The sequence below is a fragment of the Papaver somniferum genome, chromosome 4 (assembly GCF_003573695.1).
Source record: "Papaver somniferum cultivar HN1 chromosome 4, ASM357369v1, whole genome shotgun sequence".
NCBI classification, from domain to species: domain Eukaryota; kingdom Viridiplantae; phylum Streptophyta; class Magnoliopsida; order Ranunculales; family Papaveraceae; genus Papaver; species Papaver somniferum.
Window position 1 is genome coordinate 161580482 of NC_039361.1, and position 25512 is coordinate 161605993.

General features: G+C 34.6%; 1 protein-coding gene across 1 annotated transcript in view; it reads left to right on the forward strand.

The window, feature by feature from the left end:
* Positions 1-19507: 19507 nt before the first annotated feature.
* Positions 19508-25512, forward strand: part of LOC113273382 (uncharacterized mitochondrial protein AtMg00240-like) — a 12445-nt gene continuing 6440 nt past the window's right edge. Inside the window, exon 1 of the mRNA XM_026523115.1 lies at positions 19508-19846. Within this exon, the coding sequence (XP_026378900.1) occupies positions 19508-19846 (339 nt within the window). The remainder of the gene's footprint in view (positions 19847-25512) is intronic.

Below are 25512 nucleotides of genomic sequence, written 5' to 3' on the forward strand. Positions count from 1 at the left end.
TACAGATTGATCTCTCGAACTCAAAAGTACTCCCGTGCAGTGCATTTGTTTAGGGTTTGGTTTCATTTCTCATCAACACACCCCAAATTTACCAAAAACAGCAGAATCAGTTTTTACCCTTAAACACCTGGATAACTATGGACATTTCTAGAAAGTTGTAGTTGTCTTTTAAATAAAAATTATTCAACGATAAATATATCCATACAAAAAAAACCATTTAAATAAGGGAATTTCTTGTTTTTTCATTACTTTAAGTTCATGTAATTCTTATTAAGTATCTCTTCCCCTTTTAAAAGCGGAAAGGAAATTGAATAAAATTCGTTAACCAATTTTTCGTTCATCGCCACCTCATTCAATGTCTGCACATTCAATCCTAATCGTTAGTTTACAATCAAATTCATATGTTAAATCTATTTCTTCCTCTCTTTTTTCTCATCTATCTTCACCAATCAATAATGCAATATTTTTTGATTAATTCAATTATGGTCTCGATTGATTTCATCTTCCCCCAAATCGAGTTCCTATTGATTTCATTTTCTTATCCAAACTAATTCTAAGGAAGCAATAAATCAATCGATGATTTTGATCACCTCCTAAATCGAGTTCTAATTCCAGTTCATTAATGCATCACCATTATGATCAGATTACTGTTCAATTTTGAAAATTTAGACTGCTTTATTTTCATATTCGATAGAGTTTTCCCTCGCCACCCCAAAAGTCCGCCAATTTGTATGTGGTGTATAGTTTGATTGTGTAACAAAGATTTGTGCACAGAACATGTTTGATGAAATTCCTCTAAAAGTGTCATTTCTTTTCATGTCTATGTTTGAGAATATGGAATTCGAAAAAAAAAAAAAAAAACATATGGTCAACACTGTTGATTGTCGACGTGCAGAACACTTGCACTCAACTTCTATTAATAAGAACGACACGGATATGATAGGAACGGGGCACATACAAAGTGCGGGGGACCCATTTTATCTACCTTACAAATACATCATCTTAACTAATTATTTATGATTTAAAGTTTATTTCATACTTACTGATTTGCCCTTTCGAACTAATCCAACGAGATTCACAAATACGTTTCTATTTCTTTCTTTCTTTCTTTCATTCTTTTTTTTTATTTTTAATTAAGATTCTTTTTATTAATGCTTTGATATATTAGTACTTATTTGTCCTCTCGTAATGACCCTGATTACCTTAAATAAAGTAATCATTATTGTTCATTGCTCGGTTGAACCTACCAAGCGTTAGTATGTCAAGGTTGGTTATCATATTTAAGTATTAAAACTCATAAGTCACTTGATTAATTAGATTAATAGAGTCATCTTCATTAGGTTAGACTAGGAGGTCTAGAAATGTTGAGACATACAAGTATCACTCTGAAGACATGAAGATTCCGAAGACGTACCGACATTAATATCATCCTTCCACTTGAGGTTAGTAATACATGACTTGACTTTTTTCCATTTATATATCGTAAGCTTTCAGTTAGTTTCTTATTGAAAACATAACATGCGAAGTTATATATGTGAAACTCTAGTATGATAGACTTGATCATTATATTGTGATTAAAGTGTCAATGAACAATATATGAATAGTGATAAGTACTTTATATTGGTATATTGATTTATGAAGTATAACCCTATTCTTTTAAACTTTTTAATTGCAACATCAACATAGTCTTTTTCGTTACTAGATCGTGCCCTGAACATAGGTTTGATTTCGTACCTAGATACTATGTTTCATTACATGAGTATAAGGAAGTATACGTGCGAACTTGGTAGTCCAAAGGAAATCAAAAGGATTGATTGTCCGGTTTTCATTGCAGGTCTTAAGGTTGGGCTTATTCTAACCTATAAAGGGAATCAAGGTAGAACCGATCCTAACTTATGTTGAGAGTCAAGTTAAAACCGGTTCTTACCCATATTGGGAGTCAAGGTAGAGCCGATCCTAACTTGCTTTAGATATCATGGTATAACCTGTCCCAATATGAAAACCGATTTATATAAGTCACGTACACTTTAGGGTTTGTGTGATTGGAAATTAAGTTTGCAAAATAGGAAAGTTCAAGATGTCGATATAGTGAGTAATTTAAGCATGTGTTGGAATCTTATTTCTGAATTGTTCAAAGATATTCCTTGATACTCAAGGTGATATCCCAAACAGAAATAGTAAGAAATCTTTTTGAGATTTTTGAAATTAATATGTTTTGTTTTACCAGCAATCAAAACATATATCTTGAAATAAAAATTAGTTAAGTGCTAGATAATATTGAGTTTTCCATGAAGATTTTTGTTTTACGGTTATATATTTGTTTAAATTTATTAAACTGAATTAGGTGCTTTATTGCATATCTAAAAATATCTTCGATTATGGGAATTCCTAGGTATACAAACAACATTGGTCTATATGTAATGAGTTTGTTTTTCTTACAAACTTAGCCTGAGCCAAGCAAACTTCATCTTTGTTGTTTCTGGTGTAGCCGTCTAAAGATATTCTTGTAATACTATCTCGGAGAGAAGAGTAACCTAATTAGGCGAAATATCTAACGTCCGCTAGTTTAAATACCTCTTCGGGATCAAGAAGCGTCTACTAGTACCGTTGCAGGGAAGCTAGAATTGCATTATTATTTTAGTTTTCGATGATCGATTTGATTGACTAACTATAGTTATCTCTTGATTTGCACATATTTTTATTATTCTTGAGAGCCTTCTCTTCTGACATAAGTTCACTCAAACTAAATCAAGAGTTTAATATTGACTTGTGATCATCCATTTGTTAACAAACTCTGTTTTGTATGTGATTGATCATAAGTCAAGAATCAAGTGTTATTGTGCATGTACAAAGGACTATTGAAGATTGAAGACAAGAAGATTTTTTTTTATTGATTTTGTATCTTCGTGATTTGCTTCATGTAAAAGCTAGATCATTTGGGATCCGGCTAGATCTAGTTTATCTTTTGATAGACTAATTATTGACTACTCGTATTTAGATCGACAAGATATCATTTGGTGGTACTCTTCAGTATCCAAATCTGGAAATTTTATTTGACTCGATATGGTTAACTTGTTTAATCCGGATCTTGGAAGATCTAAAACCCGAAAAAGGAATTCAATTGATTTTAAACAGAAAATCCTTTGTCACACTCGACAAACATATCTTTAATTATTTTTTCGAGATAGGAGAGTGGTTACCAAATAAATTAATCATTTACCGTTTGGAAAATGATCGAAAGGGTTGAGTGCTTAAAGTCTTTAGAGAGACTGAAGCAATTTAAGATAATAGACTCTACCTCAAGATTGTGCACTGTCCAGATTGGTTATAGTTATAGGGATACTGAGGAAACTAGGTAACTAGAGGTAGTTTACTTGGTCTCAACGATACTAAGTTGGTAGTGTCTTTGTATAGCGGCTTAATTCTGAGAGTATTCAAAACCGGACTAGGTCCCGATGTTTTTTAACATTTTCGGTTTCCTCATTAACAAAATATTGTTGAGTGTTTTTACTTTGCATTCCACATTATAGTTTGTTTAAGTTAAGTAAAGTAATTGTACTTGTATGTTAATCTAAAGCACTTGATATTGATATTATAGTAAATCGGTCTTGTACCGTAACTATTATGAAGTGATTATCTTGTTGAAGTATTGTATCCACTTCTTTGTCCATAAACGATCACACAAGGTATCAGACATAAATGTTGATATCGAAAATAGGGTGTACTTGGTACCCTCGTCATTTCAGTTGGTATCAGAGCAGAAAATACGAAAAATACCTAACAATTTGTATTTGGTGCGATGCAACCTGTAAAAACATGAGTTCGAATGATTTGAGTTCAGTTAACGCACCGCAAAAATTTGATGGTTCCAACTATCTGTTGTGAAAATCTGCTATGAGATCCTTTCTTCGATCACGCAATTTTAATACTTGGTTACTAATCGTTGATGGGTATGTCCGCCCGAAAATGGAAAATTCAGAAACTGAGTTTAAACACTTAGTTGACTACTCAAGTGATGAAACGACTCTGGCAAAGCAGAATTCAGATGGTTTTAATGTTATAATCATGTTATAAGCCGAGATACTCAATACATTCCAAGATTCTCGGAAAGCTTGGAATAATCTTCAGACCATATTCGAAGGTGATAATCAGAAAAGAAAGTTAGACTTCAAACCCTCACTTCTGATTAGCAAAACCTTCGTATGGATGGCAACAATATTTTTGAGGAGTTTTATGTTAAACTCTCTGAGATTTTCAATACTTCTTTCTCTTTTGGAAATACTATTCCTGGAAAGGAGATAATATGCAAAATTCTCATATCGTTACATCTAAGTACGAGTCTAAGAAACATATAATGATGGAAGCAAATAATCTTTCAACTTTTTCTCGCATCACACTTGTTGGAAAGCTAAAGATCTTTGATCATGAGTACCCATCTAATCTGCCTAAGGGTATTGCTTTTAAAGTTGAACGAAATCCTAAGGCTTCATAAGAAATTAGATTAGCAGATAACTCAAATGAATTGATTGCAGAAGACTCAAATGACGATATTGATTCAACAGTATCATTGATTACTAGACAGTTTCGCGATCTATTAAAAGAAGTGTAAGAGATTTGTAAAGGATAAACATCACCCTACTCTTTCCCATGATCGAGTTCCAGCCAAGAAAGGAAAATATCACAAGAAGACGATGATTATCATCCCCAGTGCTTCAAGTGTAAAGGTTTCAGTTATTTGGTTAGAAATTGTCCTAATCTGGAAAAAAAACACTGGAAGTAAGGCTCTTGCTGTAACTCTTCATGAGACCTCAGACTCATATAACACTGAAGAACATAATACAACAAATATGCACTAGTTGTTGATTTATTTCCTTCGTGTTCTATTGACAATCCAACCATTTAAAAATGTATATATCCTCCAATGTTGGGAATTATACCAATGAAACGAGAGGGAGAATGACTAAGTGCTTAACTGTCGAAAATCCAAGAATTGCTGAGAGTTTTTCATACAATTTAGGTAATCATGATGATCATTGGGTCATGTTCAAAAGGGAAGTATGAATTTTGAAACATAAAGCTGAGCAAGTCAGGAACATGATGAATAATTACGATTTTGACCAATATCATCTGAAAACCGAGCTCTAATACCTTCTGTGTATCGAGAAAATAAAAGAATTCCTAAGAGACATACTTCACTAGATTCATAATACCGTTGATGAGTGCTAAAAAGTGCATATTTCTATATATTTTTCTTGGCATTTAACTCATCTTTTGTGCATTAATTCTACATTTTATCCCATATTCTGTATTTTCATTGTTTTCAAGAATAAATATTTTTCTTACTTAATTTTGCATTTTTAGGTAATAAATAAAGATTGGATGAGTTGCGGAGCAAAAAGAGCAGAAAAGTAGTGAAAAGCCAGGAGGAATTACGCAAGGAAGCCGCGAAGAGTGATGTGCGGAAGACCAAAAAGCTAGGAATGGGCTCAAGAAGGAAGAATTGTTCTTAAAGAAGATATGGGCTTGGCATACCCAAGGCCCAAAATCCTCACCCAAACCCATTTTCTATATCCAAGCCCGTCTCGGATTTCAGCCGTCAGATCGAAGCATTTCAGCATCCTACGGTCGCTCCTATGCCTATGCATCAAATCCCGATGACTCCGCTCAACACTACAACACCTAACCTAATCTCGCACCGTAGACTTCGTTGTATTTTACATCCTACGGTCGATACAAGCTGCTTCTTTCTTAGCCGTCCGATCCACCTACCATCTCCATATCCAGCGGTTTCAGCTCGCGGTACACCCATCTTGATACACCCGCTCAACACCTTAGCCATCGAACCCTATACCCATCGCCAAACATCCCCTTCCCCTTCTTCCATCGACCTCTCCTCCTCCATACCCTCTGCAGAAACACCCATACCGCCACCATCACCTCCACCTGCTACTTCCATACCTGCCACAGCCACCAAACGTCGCCATATCTACCACCATCACCTACCCTCCCTTTTTCCCCCTCTCTCTAGCCCCTTATTTCACTGATTTCTCACCATTCCTTTCTCTGAAACCCTAGGTGAGAAATCAGTAAAATAAGTGAGTCTATAGACGAATTCGAAGCGTGCAGGAAGGCTAGAAGGAGATGTAGCAACGTGGGTCGAAGTCAGAAACAACTTTCATCATGATTGGTGAGATGAATTTAAAACCCTAGTTTTACTGTTTTTGGGGGAAATTTAGGGATTTGGTTTGTAAACCCTAATTGGGTGTCCTGGGTATAAATAGGGGATATGTATTATGTGTAGAAGGTGTTCTTGGGTTGGCCAAGTTAACTCCCAATTTGGGTCTGAGTAGGTTTAATTTTAATGTCCTGTTAATTTCAGTTTAATTCCAATTTTAATTTCAGTTCAATGTTTTAGTTCAACTTCAATTCCAGTTGTTAATTAGTTTCAATATGTTCTAACTTCATATGCTAAGGCTTAGATGAAGCTCTTGAATTGTATGCTAGGATAATCCATGATCATGTTAACTGTTCTTGTAGTGCTTAAATTTAATAGGACTGATAATATCTACTTGAGTGAATGCATCTGTGATCAGTTGTGCTGTAAGAAGACAACTGATTCTAGGGGTGAAAGAATGATGGTAGCTAAGAATTCAGTCCATTTGAAGGACTGTGTTTAACTGTCTTAGGGTGATAGATAGCTTCTTGAACAACAAGCCTGTGATCAGCTGTGCTGTAAGAAGACAGCTGATGCTAGGGGCAAGTGAGTAAAGATTAGTCAAGAAAATCATCCATTATGATCTTCCCTGAAATGAAACAAGAACAATGATTTGATTAGGTACTGCCTTAGCTTAGGATCAAGAAGTGGATTCAAAGGCCCTTGCATGCTACTGTTTACTGCCTCCATTCAGCTCCATGTTAGCTTAGGAAGCATCTAGAGAAGCTAGAAAACAACATTTGCTCCCCCTTGTCCCTGTGGACTTTCCCTTTCTTCCCATTCTAGCTACAATTGACCCTGTATACTTGCAGGTCAATTTGTAGGTTGTTTATAAAACCTACCAGTTGTTTAGTTTTCTTACAAAGATTACTTGAAACATTCAGACTCTTTTGAAAAGACATACAACCTTGTTGAAGGTGATTGGAAAAATAACAACAACAATATGGGCCACGTCTTTGAAGTTTGCCTGAGTGGTTTCTAGTCACATCAGTTTTTACAACAAGCTGTCGTTGCTTACAACCTGATTTACGACTATTCTTTAAAGAGGAACAACTGGAATTTTTCGGATTCACAAAGGGACTGTTACCAGATATCAAATCCTTAAGAATTGCAATTTTTGCAACAAGATCAGAATTGATCCGGATTTGTTCATCCAACCCTTTTTGAAGAGCAACCAATTTATCAGACTTTTTTCTCCGGTTGGTTTTTAAACCTAGTGAAGCGTCAATTGAGACATATAGTCAGATCGCTACAAACACAGACTTGTAAGGTCTTAACGTGTTTGTCTGCTCTGATACCAATTGAAAAAGCGGGGGTGTAACAACACCACCAAATATTTCACTCAGCAATCTGTATGAACAAACTCGAATATACTTTTAAGAGAATCAATAAGACTCAATCAATTAAAAGTATAACAACGAGTTTATATCTCTTACTTGATTTGATTTTCTAAAACAGAAACTGTGAGTACTAATCAAATACAAGAAATAACTTGGACGGTACCAAAGACCAATGTCCAAGGATCAATCAATAACCGTTAGGTCGGACTCTCCAATTGATTGATCTAAACGCACAACCTGTATTATTTGTATCATATAAATAAATATAATGCGGAAAGGAAATAACACAGACACTAGAAGTTTTGTTAACGAGGAAACCGCAAATGCAGAAAAACCCCAGCTATTCCAGATTGAATACACATTGTATTAATCCGGTACAGACACTAGCCTACTCCAAGCTAACTTCGGATTGGAGTGTAGTTGAACCCCAATCAGTCTCCCACTGATCCAAGGTACAGTTGCACCCCTACGCCTCTGATCCCAACAGGATATTGCGCACTTTATTCCCTTAGCTGATCTCACCCACAACTAAGAGTTGCTACGACCCAAAATCGCAGGCTTTGACAATAAATAAATCTGTCTCACATAGACCAGTCTATCAAAGGATCAATCTGTCTCCCACATCAAAACCCTAAAGTTTTTATTTCGTCTTTTGATATAAAATCAAGGTGAACAGAAACCAATTGATAATCCGGTCTTATATTCCCGAAGAACAGCCTTGATTAATCAATCACCTCACAACAATCTTAATCGTATGGTAGCAAAACAAGATGTCGTGGAATCACAAACGATGAGACGGAGATGTTTGTGATTACTTTTTATATCTTACCTATCGGAGATATCAAATCTCAAGCCAATCAATCTGATTGTACTCGTACGATAAAAGATGCAAGATCAGATCACACAACTACGATAAAAGTACTATCGGTCTGGCTTCACAATCCCAATGAAGTCTTTAAGTCGTTAACCTGGTTTTAGAAGAAGAAAACCAAAGGTTAAAGGAGAACCGACTCTAGCACGCAAACTAGTATCACACGTAAGGTGTGGGGATTAGTTTTGCACAGATACTAGAGTTCCCCTTATATAGTCTTTCAAATCAGGGTTTGCAATTAAGTTACCTTAGAAACAAAGCAATCAATATCCACCATTAGATGAAAACCTGATTTAGATTCAAGCTAATATTTCTTAACCGTTAGATCGAAAACTTAGCTTGTTACACACACTTGACAATGCACGCTTTTAGGTTTGTTAACCGTACCCAAACGTATGCACTTGTTGGTTCAACAATAGTTAACCAAAAGGTTAGCCATATGAGCATCTCATATCAACCACGTTCTTCTTCACCATAACTAGTTCAAATGACTTCAAATGAACTAGTTATAGAGTTGTTCAATTGCAAGGAAATCTCATGTACTACACAAGACACAATTTAAGCAAAGATGATTTGATTCACTCGAATCGGTTCATGAACTTTTATAGCCACGCTTTGCAAACTGCATTCCTTAGTCTTTTTAAGTTTAAGTTCAAAAATCATCTTCAGATATATAACCTTCTTAAGTTCGCAGACTAGGTTCGCGGACTTAAGTTACCGGGCAGAGTTTACAAACTCCAGCAGAAATTCTCGGGTATGAGAACTTCGCCAGTTCACGGACTGAGTTCGCGGACTTAGTTTCACGCAAGTAGTTTGTCAACTCCGGCAGAAATTCTCGGGTTTGAGAACTTCGGCAGTTCGCGGACTGAGTTCGCGGACTTGGCTCACGCCATTCTTCCGGTTCTCTTGACCAACGAAGTTCGCAAACTTTGGTTCAAGGAATAGGACTTATACATAAATGTGTTTCCACAACAATGCTTATGTCCACCATTGGTTATGTAATCTAAACTCTCATTTCAATCATTGAAACATTCTTAGAGGACGTTATATAGTTGTTACACCATTTCTCGTCAAAGGAATTTTCAAGATGATTGAAACATATCATGACTTTCGTCACATGGTAAAGATAAACTTGGTTAAAGAGAAAAGCTTACCAACTCATATTTCTAGATATAAATAGGCGAGGTATACTCGGCTCGAAATACCAAATATGTATAATCAAAGTCTATATATATATATATATAGCATACGACTTCTTGTATCAAAGAGTAGGAGATAGAGTAGATAGACTTTTGAGTGATAGATAAGTTCAAGTCTTCACATACCTTTTTGTCGAGAAAATCCACCGATTCCTTGAGTAGTTCTTCTACTTGTATGATGGATCGCCATGAAGTCCTTGAGCTCAACTACACTTTCTATCCTAATCCGAGACTTAGCTATAATAGACTAGAAATCAAGACTTTTGATCACTAACATTGACAAACATGCTTGAGATAGCAACACATGCGAGTTCTACCGAGCAATGCTCTAACATGGTGTGTGCAACATAGCTACCAAGACCCAATATACAACTTTGTAGGCACTGTATCTTGACATGTTTGACTTTCTGCTAGTAGAGTATTCGAATCCCCTTATTTTTCCACATAGCTTCTTTGAGATAGCTCGATTTCTTAGCGAGAGAGAAAGAAGGGAAGGTATATAAAATATAGAATTCCCTATTTTCCCTCTAACATATCGTATCTCGAGGAAAATCAAGGGTTGACTTAAATTTGCCGGACAAACCAAGGGTGGACCAAAAGTCAGGATTTTAGTCAAAGCAGAAATATGGTCGCCTTCGCAAGAAGGAATTTTGAATTACTTTTCCAAATGATAGTATTTCGATTAATTAGCTAATTTCGTTGATTAAAATTTGATATCCTTTGCGACTGATGGCCATGCATCTATACATTACTTTGCTTGTAGGCATATGTATCTTTCTTAGGCTATCTAATATATAACAAGTATGTTCACATGCTGCGGATTGATCCAGCATCTTACTTGATGATTAATGCTCCGTCATTTTCTTTATGCCTTTGATGTTGATTATAATGCAAAACTGACCTACACAGTTCAAAATAAACTACGACCCTGGTACAAATAATTATCTATGGTTGTCAAAAATGATACTTATACAACTACAACCTTAATACAAATAATTTTTTCCGGTTATCAAAAATGATACTTATACGAGTTAACACTTAGCAACAAAAAATTACATATTATTTGTATGACACATTCACATATTAATGTCATACTTGACAGCCACAGAGAAACACCATTAGAAAAAAATAATTATGACAATTGCAGCATACCATAATGTAATAATTTAATTACGAAAATGTCTACTATCACTATTAACTTAATTAATTATGAAAATGTGTATTAATACTAAATATAAAATTACTATTAAATAATATGAGCTTGTAAAAATATAGATGTGATTGTTATTTGACTTCAACTTAGATCCTCAGCTCACAATTGATAAATCATTGGCGTTTTTTTCTTATTTTCGTGTCTTTTTGTTACCTTTGTATTTACTTTAATTCTTAAACTTAGCAAAACATCTTAGACTCAACTATTATACCAACTGATTATGTATATATTTAGGTATGTTCATTTAATTTGTATGATAAGTAATATATTGTGGTCGTAATTAACGCTAGATGTTTATCCGTTTCGGTGTATGAAATTTTTATTGTTTTTAACATTAATCCTTTTATAGTTCCAACAATAATACGATTGTTCATAAACTTACTTCTATGTTTTAAAATTTAACATGTCTCTGTCTAGGAGATATATGATTGCCTTTTTGTATCTTGATCTTTCCATAATTAGATGATCATGTGAACTTGGGCTTTAACTTGGCATTATCAATATTTTATGATAAACATGACAATGAGCCCTATCAGCATATGGTATATAAAGTATACCTAAAACTAGAAATGGTGGAACATTATAATCACACGATAAAGTACAGTGTCAAGAATAACATGTCATTTACTGAGTATTAATGAACTTTAAAAAGATGCTTAAAGATAAATGAGACATGATGGATTATGATTTAATAATGGCTCGGGTGATTGTAGTATGCATTTTTTGATACGGGAAAGAAAATTTTTCTAGTGGACTCACACATGCTCCTCACTCTTTTTAATGGAGCTAACGTCTCATATGCTCATTTTACCTTATTTGTGGTTCATAACTTCCTTCCCTGTATAAGATTAACAAAGCTATGTATATTAGATTTTGGCAACAAAAAAAATCACTTATCTTTTCTTAAGTTTTATTATTATAAAAACATAATCATGAGCACCAACAAATCAAACTCTAGGGAAGAAAAATATAGGACTTCAGTAGGTGTTGGTGCGAAATTCTTGGGAATCATTCAAGTGTAGTGCAACTAGGACTCGACCCGTGCCGTAACGACACAGGCCATGAGAATGTCAATAAGACTAAAGGTATTTTATTTTCCCTCTTATTATTCAGATCCAGTCTCGATGTGAATTTTAAGTTTGGTCCACTGCCAATAGGGTTCTATTCGATTTTGTTGTTTTAGTTAGCAGGCTTATTTGGTCAATCATATAACGTAATAAACAGTACTACTGTGAACGTCACATTTCGTATAAATACATATCACGAATACATAACTCGAAGTCGGATGTCTCCGATGCGAATGCTTTCTCATGCAATCAATAAACTTGGTCTTACTCATGCCCATGATTTAAAACAAAATTGTAGTTAAACTATATCATCATATTACCCATGACATAGTAAATGTACAATTAAGACCTTTATATAATCCTTACAACAATCAAGAGTACCTTGTTATCTACAATAATCCATATGATCATATCTTCATTGATGGAACATAACATCCACCTTAGTTGAGTATTTTCGTGTCTCCATAAGTTCTCTTATGTTGAGCACATTCAATTTAATTGATCACTTTTTGTGTTTAATTTGATTGTGTACTCCGATTAAATTAATCATGGATTTACTTGTGATTAATTTGATTGAGTTTTTGGATATAGGAAATCATTCTTATGGTTTTGGGTGTCCAATAAAAATCCTTCTTTTCTTTCGAAATTAAGGTCGCTCTTGTTGTTCTTTAGGGAATGACATCAAATGGGGGAGAGTTTTTTTGAACTTAATGGTCATATCTTGAGGGGTGTGCGGCTGTGGAATTTTAGATGGGTTATCTTGTATCTTTAAACTCCTTGATGAATGCTATTAGCTTCGGCTATATGATTGCATCTATATTAGATGATATGTATTTTTTCTTTTAGTCATGAAATGTCTCTTCGGAAATTTCATTGATCCCGTTATTGTACCTTTGCCAATTTTATTGACAAAAAGGGGGAGAATTAATATGTAATTCAAACTACAAATACATATGGTTTTCGGATCATTGTGTAAGAGGGAGTGGTTTCCATGTGAGATGGAGTATTGACTAAGGGGGAGTGATACATATCACCATAGTATTATTGTTGAAGTTGTGATGCAATTGTACTTTGACACTGTGTAATAATACTATGACACAGTATAACAATGATCGAGACCGATGCTCTCTCATTGTTATAGCTACGGATCTTCAACAACGGTGATGCTAAACTTACAACCCTTGGGATTATTTGAGTACTTGGAAGTGACGAAGATTTAGAGAAATGTTGAAGATTAAACATGTGGAATAGGAGCTATTAAAGTTTCTTTATCTTTTTTGTATTCCATATGTATTGATAGTTTTGTCACTAAAATTGACAAAGGGGGAGATTGTTAGAGCATTGCTTGGTCAAACTCGCATGCGTTGCTATCTCAAGCATGTTTGTCAATGTTAGTGATCAAAACTATAAGTCTTGATTTCTAGTCTATTATAGCTAAGTCTCGGACTAGAATAAAAAGTGTAGTTGAGCTCAAGTACTTCATGGCGATTCATCATACAAGTAGAAGAACTACTAAAGGAACCGGTGGAACTTCTCGACAAAAAGGTATGTGAAGACTTGAACTTATCTATCACTCAAAAGTATATCTATTCTATCTCCTACTTCTTGAAACAAAAATTCGTATGCTATATATATAGACTTTATTATACACATTTGGTATTTCGAGCTGAGTCTATCTCGGCTATCTATATCTCGAAATATGTGTTGGTAAGATTTTCGCTTTGATCAAGTTTATCTTTACTTAGTGTGTTTCAATCATCTTGAAAATTGCTTTGACGAGAAATGGTGTAACAACTACATAACGTCCTCTAAGAATGTTTCAATAGTTGGAATGAGAGTTTAGATTACATAACCAATGATGAACATAAGTATTGTTATGGAAACGGATATGTGCATAAGTCCTATCCCTTGAACCAAAGTTTGCGAACTTTGTTGATCAAGAGAAACCGGAAGAATGGATTGTTGCCAAGTCCGCGAATTCAGTCCGCGAACTGCCGAACTTCTCATCCCGAGAAATTATGCTGGAGTTGACAAACTAATTGCGTGAGTGCCAGTCCGCGAACCGAGTCCGCGAGCCGGCGGAAGGACTTTTGCCGAGATTTTCTGCTGGAGTTTGTAAACTCTGCCCGGTCGCTTAAGTCCGCGAACCTAGTGTGCGAACTTAAGAAGGTTATATATCTGAAGATGATTTCTGAAATTAAACTTATAAAGACTAAGGAATGCAGTATGCAAACCTTGGATATAAGGTTCATGAACCGATTCAAGTGCATCAAATCATCTTTGCTTCAATTGTGTCTTGTGTAGTACATAATATTTCCTTGCAATTGAACAACTCTCTAACTAGTTTATCTTGAAGTCATTTGAACTAGTTATGGTGAAGAAGAACATGGTTGATATGAAATGCTCATATGGCTAACCATTTGGTTAACTATTGTTGAACCAAAAATGTACACGTTTGGGTACGGTTACACAAACCTAGAAGCGTACATGTCAAGTGTGTGTAACAAGCTAAGTTTTCGATCTAACGGTTGAGATATATTAGCTTGAACCTAAATAAGGTTTTCATCTAACGGTGGATATTTATTTCTTTGTTACCAAGGAAAAATCCTGATTTGAAAGACTATATAAAGGAGACATCTAGCCTTGTGCAAAACTAATCCCCACACCTCACATGTGATACTAGTTTGCGTGCTAGAGTCGTTTCTCCTTTAACCTTTGGTTTTCTTATACTAAAAACAGGTTAAAGACTTAAAGACTTCATTGGGATTGTGAAGCCAGACCGATACTACTTTTATCGTAGTTGTGTGATCTGATCTTGCATCTTCTATCGTACGAGTACAATCAGATTGATTGACTTGAGATTAATATCTCCGATAGGCAATATATAAAAAGTAATACAAACATCTTCGTCTCATTGTTTGTGATTCCACAACATCTTGTTTCGCTACCATATGATTAAGATTTTTGTGAGGTGATTGATTAATCTAGGCTGTTCTTCGGGAATATAAGACTCGATTATCAATTGGTTCATGTTCACCTTGATTATTATCAAAATACGGAACAAAAACTTTAGGGTTTATCTGCGGGAGACAGATTGATCCTTTGATAGACTTGTCTGTGTGAGACAGATTTGTTTATTGTCAAAGCCTACGACTTTGGGTCGTAGCAACTCTTAGTTGTGGGTGAGATCAGCTAAGGGAATCAAGTGCGTATTATCCTGCTGTGATCAGAGGCGTAGGGAGTATAACTGTACCTTGGATCGGTGGGAGAATGATTGGGGTTCAAATACAGTCAGTCCGAAGTTAGCTTGGAGTAGGCTAGTGTTTGTAACGGCTTAATACAGTGTGTGTTCAATCTGGACTAGGTCACAGGGTTTTTCTGCATTTGCGGTTTCCTTGTTAACAAAATTTCCGGTGTCTGTGTTATTTCATTTCCGCATTATGTTGTTTTATCTTTATAATTGAAATAATACAGGTTGTGCATTTGAATCAATCAATTGGAAATCCGACATTCGGTTGTTGATTGATATTGATTGATCCTTGGATATTGGTTTTTGGTACCATCCAAGTTATACCATGTATTTGATCAGAACTCGCAGTCCTTGCTTGAGTAAATCAAATCAAGAGGAGAGATATAAACTCGTTGATATACTTTTAATTTATTGAGTCTTGTTGATTCTGTTAAAAGTATATTTGAGTTTGTCCATACATATTGCTAAGCGAAATATTGGGTTGTGTTGTTAGATCCCCGATTTTTAACATGATATTTTTCTTCACTTTTGGAGCGATTATATCTTCGCTTTTGTGCGATTTTGTCTTCACATTTATGGTGGTTTATCATCGTTTCCAAGGTGATTATTTCTAGGTATTTTGGTTGGTATGTGGTTTGTTATTTTGAGTTATTCAAGAACATCAATGATTCAACTCGGCAACGCTTTTTATTTCACTTTTGATCCAAGAGATTTAGGGCATCTGGGTTCGTCTCAAACAACAATTAGAGCAAATAACTTCTCTATTTTAGAAGCATCTCTTTTTGGGGAAGACAACTATATTAAATAGTTGGATTTTATTTTGGTTTGTACCATCCATCCTCCTCCCTACAAAAATCGGTTACTGTTGCAGTTCGCCATTTCTCTTCGCGATTTATTAGTAATTCGCATCTTTATTTGTATTTGTATTTTATTTTTCTTGTTTTATTTGTATTAGAAAAGAGAAAAAAAAGTAGTATCATAAAAAACAAGAAAAAGAAAAAGGAAATTGCTTTGAGAACATGTTTGGCAACCAAAAAAAAAGTAGCTTCTAATTCTCCAAGCGGAACAAAAACATTTATAGCGCGTTTGGATACACATCCAACAATAACTTTTTGACTTCTAGCAGTCCAAAAACAAGAAGTTAGTTTGGGTGTATTTCAGAACGACTTCTAGAAATAACAAAATAGTATCATAAAAGGTGACAAAGGTGACTCTGAAGGAAAATATTACATGATATCAAAAAACTAAAAGAAAAATAAAAAGAAAAAGAAAGTAGTATCTTAAAAAACAAGAAAAAAAATTGCTTTGAGAACATGTTTGGCAACCAAAAACAAAATAGCTTCTAGTTTTCCAAGACGGAACTAAATCAGTTACAGTGCATTTGGATACAGATCCAGAAGTAACTTTTTGTCCTTTAAAAATTAAAAAGCAAAAAGTTAATTTGGATGTAAAATTTCACAACGACTTCTAGAAGAAAAAAAGTTAGGGCGATCAACGGTACTTATCGTAACAGATAGTGGCTCAGCCGCTTCCGTTACGTTAAGAATTATCGGATATACGATATCCATATATTTTTCTGATAAGTTTCGATATCTCACAGAACACAGAAATACCTGAAATTCAGACACAATTTTATCTAAAAACAGCCAAGTTATCAGTTCTAAATCCATGCTACACAAAATAAAAACATACAAATGTCCCAAATGGACTAAGTTACATGTTTAAATGTTCTTGCAAAAGAAAAAAAAAGAAACTCCATGTTCTTGCAAAAAAAAAAAAAGACAAAGAAACTTTATCTCCATGTGTTGCAGTCTAAATCAAGAGATTCTCAAATATGCTCAATTCTTTCATCTAGACATCTTAAACAGTCTAATAAGAGTCAGACCAGGAACCGTTTTCAAAAGAGATTGAATTGTTAAATTCAGTAGATTTGTCGTACAAAATGTCTGATTAATCGTGTTAAGAAACTTTTTAAGAACTTAACAAACCATCCCAAATCTGGTGAACAATGTCTTGGAGCATTTGCACTTAAAACAACCTCACCATTCCAATGGTTTCTAGATAGTGGATGTATTATACATATGACAAGTGATCTTTCTTGGTTTACAAAAACTGAAGACTACAAAGGAGGATCAGTGACCTTCGGAGATGGAATCAGCTGTCTTATTAACAAAAAGGGTACTATCAAACTTCCAGGTATTCCCGAAATCCATGATGTTGTTTATGTTAAAGGAATGAAAGATAATCTTCTGTCTTTCTGTCAAATTTGTGATAAAGGTCACAAAGTTATCTTCAATACGATAGATTGTGATATTGAAGATAAGTCCAGAAAAGTAATTTTTCGAGGACGTAGATCCAATTTATACTGTAACTTGACTAAGGTTGAGTCAACTCATTTGTGGCATGAACGCTTTGGTCATATCAACTACTGAATGCTAGGAAAGCTCATTAACTGTGAACTTGTCAAAGGCGTTCCAAAAATTAACACTAAAGTAGAAGGTTTGTGGTGCATGCCAAAAGGGTAAGCAAGGAAAAATTCCACACAAACTTTCCCGAGACATAGCCGCCCGTGCTCCTCTCGGTCTTATTCATATGGATCGTTTTGGTCTGATCCAACAAGCATCTGCTGGAGGAAACAAGTATGCTTTAGTAATGGTAGATGACTATACACGTTTCACATAGGTTGCTTTTCTGAAGCACAAGAATGACACTCTTGAGTAGTTCAAAATTATTGTGAATAAAATTCAAAATGAACAAGGTCGCAAGCTTAAGAAGATAAGAAGCGATCGTGGTACATAATTCAAGGATACAAAAGTATATGAATGATGTAATAGTATTGGAATTACTCATCAATTCTCTGCTCCTATTACACCTCAGGAATGGTGTAGCTGAGAGAAAGAATATAAATATTCAAAAAAAGGAAGAGTAATGCTTCATAATAAAAACCTACCATTAACCTTCTGGAGGGAAGCTGTATTTACAACCTGTTATCTTATAAACAGAGTCTATTTAAGATCTAAAACTCTAAATACCCCATATGAATTATGGTATGGAAGAAAACCCAATCTAAGCTATTTAAGGGTTTTCGGAAGCAAATGCTATATTCTCAAAGACAGAGAACATAGAGGAAAATTTGATTCCAAAAGTGATGAAAGAATTTTTCTTGGCTATGCTTCTGACAGTCGTGCCTTTAGGGTATACAATCTCAGAACCAAAGTCATGATGGAATCAATCAATGTGGTTATTGATGACATTAGCGATTTTTTCCAAGACAATCACATTGCAGCAAATCTTCCTCCCTATGAAACTGTTATTAAAGAAAAACAGATTGAAGTCGAACCATCAGTTGTTCCTTTAATTAGTGACACAGATGATAAAGACGATAATGAAAGTATTGTTGAACAACCCAATGATACCGTAAATATTGTCCAAAAACCTGTTAAATGGGTACATCAAAGAAAATCTTCTGAAGACATCATTGGAGATGCCAATGCTAGAGTTATTACTCGAAGAGAACTTCAGAACGTCTGTCAATATTCATGTTTTATTTCTTCAATAGAGCCGAAAAACATTGAGGAAGTACTCAGTGAACCTGCTTGGGTAAACTCAATGCACGAGGAACTTAATCAGTTTAAAAGACAAGAAGAGTGGGAACTTGTTCCTAAGCTTACATGAGTAAACATTGTTGGAACAAAGTGGATCTACAAGAAAAAATCAGAAGAATTTGGGACGATTGTCAGAAATAAAGCTAGGCTCGTTGCTCAAGGATATTCTCAAATTGAAGGTATTTATTTTGATGAAACTTTTGCTCTTGTTGCTCGTTTAGAATCAATAAGACTGTTACTTGCCTATGCTTGCTGTCTTAAGATAAAAAAATTTCAAATGGATATTAAATCTGCATTTCTGAATGGGGATTTAAAAGAAGAGGTATTTGTTGCTCAACCTTAAGGATTTGAAGATCCATTATTCCCAAATTATGTCTTTAAACTTAAGAAGGCCTTGTATGGTCTAAAACAAGCTCCAAGAGCTTGGTATGATAAACTGACATCCTTCTTACTTCAAAAAGGATTCTCTAGAGGCGGTGCTGATAAGACACTTTTCACCAAATGGAGCGGGAAAAATGTACTTGTAGCGCAAATATATGTATATGACATCATCTATGGATCCACCTCAAAATCTCTAACAGATGAATTCCTGAATCTTATGAGTGGAGAATTTGAAATGAGTAGTGTTGGAGAATTATCATATTTTCTTGGGTTACAAATACAACAACAAAAAGACAATATTCTACTTTCTCAAGAAAAATATGCAAGAAATTTAGTTGAAAAATTGAAACTAAAAAGTGCAACACCTATGGCAACTTCGATGCCAACTACTGGAAAACTTCAATCGAATCCAGGAGAAAAATCAGTTGATCAGAAACTATACAGATCTATGATAGGGAGCTTGCTATATCTAACTGCAACAAGACCAGACATTGCTTTTAGTGTGGGATGTTGTGCTACATTTCAAGCAGATCCTAGAGAATCACATCTCAAATCTGTAAAACGAATCATTAGATACGTTAATGGTACACTAGATTATGGTTTATCATACTCTATGGATACGAACGATAGTCTTGTTACCTATTCAGATGCTGATTGGGCAGGATGTGTAGAATATCGTAAAAGCACCTCTGGTGGTTGCTTCTATGTTGGTCAAAATCTTATAGCTTGGCATAGCAAGAAACAGAATTCAAAGTCCTTGTCAACCTGTGAAGCAGAATATATTGCTGCTGGTACATGTTGTACCCAACTATTGTGGATGAAACAAATGCTCATTGACTATGGAATTGATATTTCAACTACGAGAATACTGTGTGATAACTCAAGTGCTATTCGATTGACTGAAAACCCAGTTGAACATTCTCGTACTAAACACATAGATATCAGATATCACTTTATTAGAGAGTTATATGAGAATGGTGTAATCAAATTAGAGTATAAGCATCATCTAGCTGAAATTCTCACCAAACCCTTAGGTAGAGCAACATTGGAAAATCTAAGGAAATCCATAGGGATTGTCAAGGTACATTAGTATCTTGTGCGTCCGGTTTTCAACTTTTGCTTGCAATAGTTAAAACCGGTTTTCAACCTTTATCTGGTAAAGGTTGCTTGTTGTCATTCTTTTTTTTACATAAAGATTACAACATAATGATATTTCGATATTAATTCTCCCTGGAAGAAGATGCAAACATATTGGAGAAGAGGATGTGAAATTTGAGGTAACGACTTTGTTAGTTAATTGTTTTCCTGTTTAAGAAAAGCCCGAGTTTATTGCGTATATTTATTGCTTTTGCTTAACAAAATTTCGATACAATTGATGTTTTATTCCATTATTTGTGTATGGATGTGTGTGTGATTCAATTGTTTCCGGTTAAGAAAAACTATTGTTACCTTGCTTTATTATTTGGTACCAATCGTTTAGGCTTACAAAATTTCGTTGCAATTGCGGTGATTTAATGTGTATGTTGTTTCAATTGCTTCCGGTTGAGGTGAATAATTATGCAATTTGATTTATTTGGTTTGTATGAATTGTTTATGGCTTAACGAAAGAACAGGTTTACGGGATGAATAGTTTAGTCCAATTCAATTCCGGATAAGAGAAACTAAGTTAGTTTTGATCTTAGTTAGACTTATCAAAGTGGAGGTTTCGGTTATTCAAGTCTAATCGAATGCCTTAATAAGGAATGCTAGTTAACTAACCTAGTACTTGTCTTGTTTAAAAGTTAAAGGTCTAAGTTATATGGATAATTACAACCCGATGAGAAAAATAGAGTTATCTTTATTTTGGTCTTATCGAACAAGCGATTGCATTTGTACAATCGATTTAGCAAAGGAACTAAGGTGCTTAGTCGATTTTTGGTTTGCTAAACTATTAGAAAAAATTGCTTCGGGAATATGTTTCATTGGTAACATATCAAAAAAAAAAATACTTTTTAGTTTCGGTTTTGATATTGGTTATCAAAAATGGTGTGTGAAACCCTCGTGCTTAACTCTTATAGGTTTGCAAGTCAGTTTTGAGATTTGTAAGATCCTTTTGGTTTGTCCTTTATTTGCTCGTACCTTTGTCAATTTGTTGCAAAAAGGGGGAGAAATATATGGGGTAAACAAGTGATACTGGTATTGATTTATATTGATTGGTATCACTAAGGGAAAGGACATGTGTGCTTAAACGTTTATCTAACGAAAGAGTAAAGCATAGGGGGAGTAGCATATCATATGATACTTGTAGTTATATGGACTACAAAGGAATAACAAAGAAGTGCGGATTGATAAAATCTACCTATCTTACCTTTAGGGGGAGTATTAGATTTGTTATTATAATGTCAACAACGGAATTTTTGAATTGAATGTATACATGTTATTGTGTTGTTGAATTTGGGAATCAAGCGTATGTGTAATGAATTCTTGTAATTTGTTTATCCATATGATGTAAGATTTTTGTCACTAAAATTGACAAACGGGGAGATTGTTAGAGCATAGCTCGGTTGAACCCACCAAGCGTTGGTATGTCAAGTTTCATTGTCATATTTTAGTGAACCAAAAATCATTTAAAGAGTCGATTGATTATGTACTAGAGTCAACTTCGTATAGGTTAGCTTGAAAGTATTAGGATATGAGACATTACAAGTATTGCGAAGACTTGAAGAAGTGAAGAAGTAAGGATCTACAACGACTACATCATCCGGATGAGGTTAGTTATATTTAACTTGAACTGTTTCATTCCCTAACGTATCTTTCAAGTCGTGCATATTGAAAACATAACTGCGAAGCATGAATGCTTACACTCTAGTTAGACGTAATATTAAGGAATACAATACGAAGTATAATGCTTATCTTTTGAACTTCGTATATAAGACATCGACATAACCATTTGAATGCTATTGTGATTATGTATGGGTATGAGGTGAAGATTTCATCCTAGGAAACAATGTTTTACATTAGTTTAAAGGAAGTAAATTCATGAACTTGTTTCGTGAATCAAAAGGGAAATTGCTAGGCTTATTGGTATTGTTATTCATTGCATATCTTTTGAACTACCAATATGTGTGATTAGTATAACCGCTCATGACTTGTTTATGTTCTTGGTAAAACTATTCACAAGGCCTGACTTTTGTATTGGTATGACTTTTATTAGTGAAACCGATCTTAAGTAATCACATGAGATGGTATGATCGATTTAGTGTTTTTGGTATGACCAACTATAGGAAAAGGGGAACTGATCCTATGAAGAGATGCAACCGATCACAAGAGGAGAATCGATCCTTGTAAGAGGTGCAACACATTTTTAGTAGATGGGGGAACCGATCCTATGAACATGTGCAACAAGTTTTTAGTAAAAGGGGAACCGATCCTATGGACATGTGCAACAAATACAAGTAGTTACCATAAGTATGTGGGGAACCGATCCTAGTACCTAGTCAACCGAATTTTTGGAAAACTAGTGTGACTATGCATAATACTCACATGGAGGTAGAACCAAAACTTGTTTTGGTAGAACCGTGAAACCCATGATTTGTGATTGAGTGTTCTTAATCAATCACATAGTTATTGAAAGTCAGATGAATCAATTCTAAACTCGTTTGGAAGTATGGCAAATCGGTTTCAAGATTGTAAGTATGAAAGAGGACTTACAAAGTAAAGATGTCGACATACTTTGAACATGTGCAGTAACGCTTATCTTTTATTGTTCAAAGATATTCCTTAATAGCTAAAGGAAAAATCCCGGATTGAAAAATAAGTTGAGAATCTTTTAATTAAGGTTTTTAATTTTATTTTTGGAAAATGAAAATTGGTAATGTGCATTTACTAATTGGAGATTTTCTAAGAGATTTTCAGTCAATGTTTGGACAAAGCATTTCCAGGAATTATGGAAACCGAATCTGGAATATATTGCATATCTTGAGAATATTTTCGGTTTTAGAAATTCCTTGGTGTCCAAACTTCCTTGATCCATAAATATCAAAGTTTGCATTTCTAGCAAACTAATCCCCAGCAAAACTACCTAGTTGTGTTGTCACTGGTGGACCCGCCAATTCGGAGAGGAAAGTAACCTAATTATGCGAAATCTCTTATGACCGCTCAGTTTAAAGACTTCTTTAGGATTGAGAAGCTCTATTAGCACCGTTGGTGGGAAACTAGATAATTGCGGTTTATTATTAGTTTTCGATTTATTTTATTGACTAACGATTATTGAACTTTTATTGCACCTGGTTTGTTTATGCTTGAGAATCTTCTCTCCTGATATAAGATTCACTCAAACTAGATCGAAGTTTCGACGGGGATCTTTAGACTGTTTGTAGTTCTAAAGATGTCTTATGATAATCCATAGTTAACAGACTCCGTTATGTGCGTGATTGATCACAAGTGATTCAAGTTGATTGTGTTCAGGTGTTTATTGAAAATCTAAGAAGATTTGAAGACAAAGAAGACTTTGAAGATTTCTGATTTGGGTTCATAATCTTTGGTGTGCACAATACTTGTTTCGGTTAAAGAGGATCCAACTATAATCAGTTTATCCTTGTGGTAGATTGGATTGATTAGTTGAGTAGATCGGCATCAATACGTTTCTTTGTGATTCAAAGTATTGATTGCAAAATCTAGACGATTACTTCAGTAATTGTTAGTAGATAGATCTAAGGACCTGACAAATGAGTTTATTGAGTTAAACGGAAGAGCCTTTTGTCGAACTCACATCACTTGGTTGAAAATAGTTGATACCAAACAAATTTGTTGTTCCTTTACTGTTTGGAATACGAACCAAAGGAATTGTCCCAAGTACGTGACTTATTACAAGTTGGAGGCGTGGGAATACAAACGGATCTAGGTGAACTATAGGTTTAGTTGCTTGGTATCAACAATACAAAGTTGGTTTGATTTTTTATAGCGGCTTAATCCTGGGAGTATTCAACTCTGGACAAGGTCCCGGGGTTATCTGCATTTGCGGTTTTCTCGTTAACAAAATCTTGATGTGTCTTTTACGTTTCTATTTCCGTAATTATTTTTTATTATAATTAGAAGTAAATTACACAAACGTTAATTCCTATTTACTTGATAGTAATCTTATTGTGTTTTGTTAAGTATGAACCTCTTATCAAGTAAACATACTTCGTTGTTGTATTGTCTCGATCTCGTATCCATAGACGATCACACGAAGTGTGAACCGATTAGTTGTATTGTCTCGACTCAGTCCATAGATAATCACTTTCGGAGAAATGACTTATAGGTGGAAAAGTTTTAGATTGAGGTATATTTGGGTACCCTCATCTTTTCACCTAACGTCTTCTAGCTTCTCGAGTACCTCACCAAGCTTTATGTAGAGATATCTAGTGAAAACCATAAACCTTAGGGATTTACCCTAGAAACTAACCTTGCTCTGATGCCAACTTGATACATATGATCTCTATACCTTGCTAACTATTATTATAGAGGCGGAATTCAGAATAATAATAGACATAAACTTAGAAAACAGAACTCAAAGTAGTAGTTCGAAGAAATATATATTCTCTAGATTATGAACAAGAAAACGATTTACTATTCTTTTTCTTTTGCGCTCACAATCTCTCTAAATAGAAGTTAACCCTAAGATGTTTGCTAAAGCTTTCCTTTGACAATAACACAGAAATTTGTATACAAGTTTTCTCTAGGTCTGTGTGTAGTTAACAACAAAACCTCCCTATTTATAACTTTCATCCCTAGGTCTGTATGTAGTTTTCTCTAGGTCTATGTGTACTCAGCCGATAAGGTCTTCTATTAGGAATCTATTTCCTAAACTAAGAGTGTTGCCTAAAACAAAAGTCTTCCTAACTAGGAATTCTGCCCAAATAAGGTTTCTTCCGTAATTTAGGATTCTTCTCTCAACTTAGCTTGAGGTTTACTAAGTTCCGAGCAACGAACTTTTACTACCACAGAAAAACTACAACAAAATGGCGCCGCTGCCGGGGAGTTGTGCTTAGGTAGAATTTTTAGGTTTATTTTTTTTTTATTATTTGTTCCTTTTTACTTTGTCTTTTTGTCTTTGGATTACAGGTTCGAAGTGGAGCACTAAGGACTTGGAGAGGAAAAAGCTTAAAGGGAAAAGAGAAGAAAAAAGGACAATTTTAGAATTTAATTTTTAATTTTTTTTTTTTTTAGAGTGTGTGAGGAAAACTATAATTTTTTTTATATTTATTTTGGACTTTGGACTTTAAACAATTGGACTTTATTTTTTTTAACCCTACGGAAGGGTATTATTATTAAAAAAAAAATATATTATATAAACTGTGTGCAGGGAAGGACGACGATTACTATATCGTCTCGGCCCCTCGGGTTCGCACA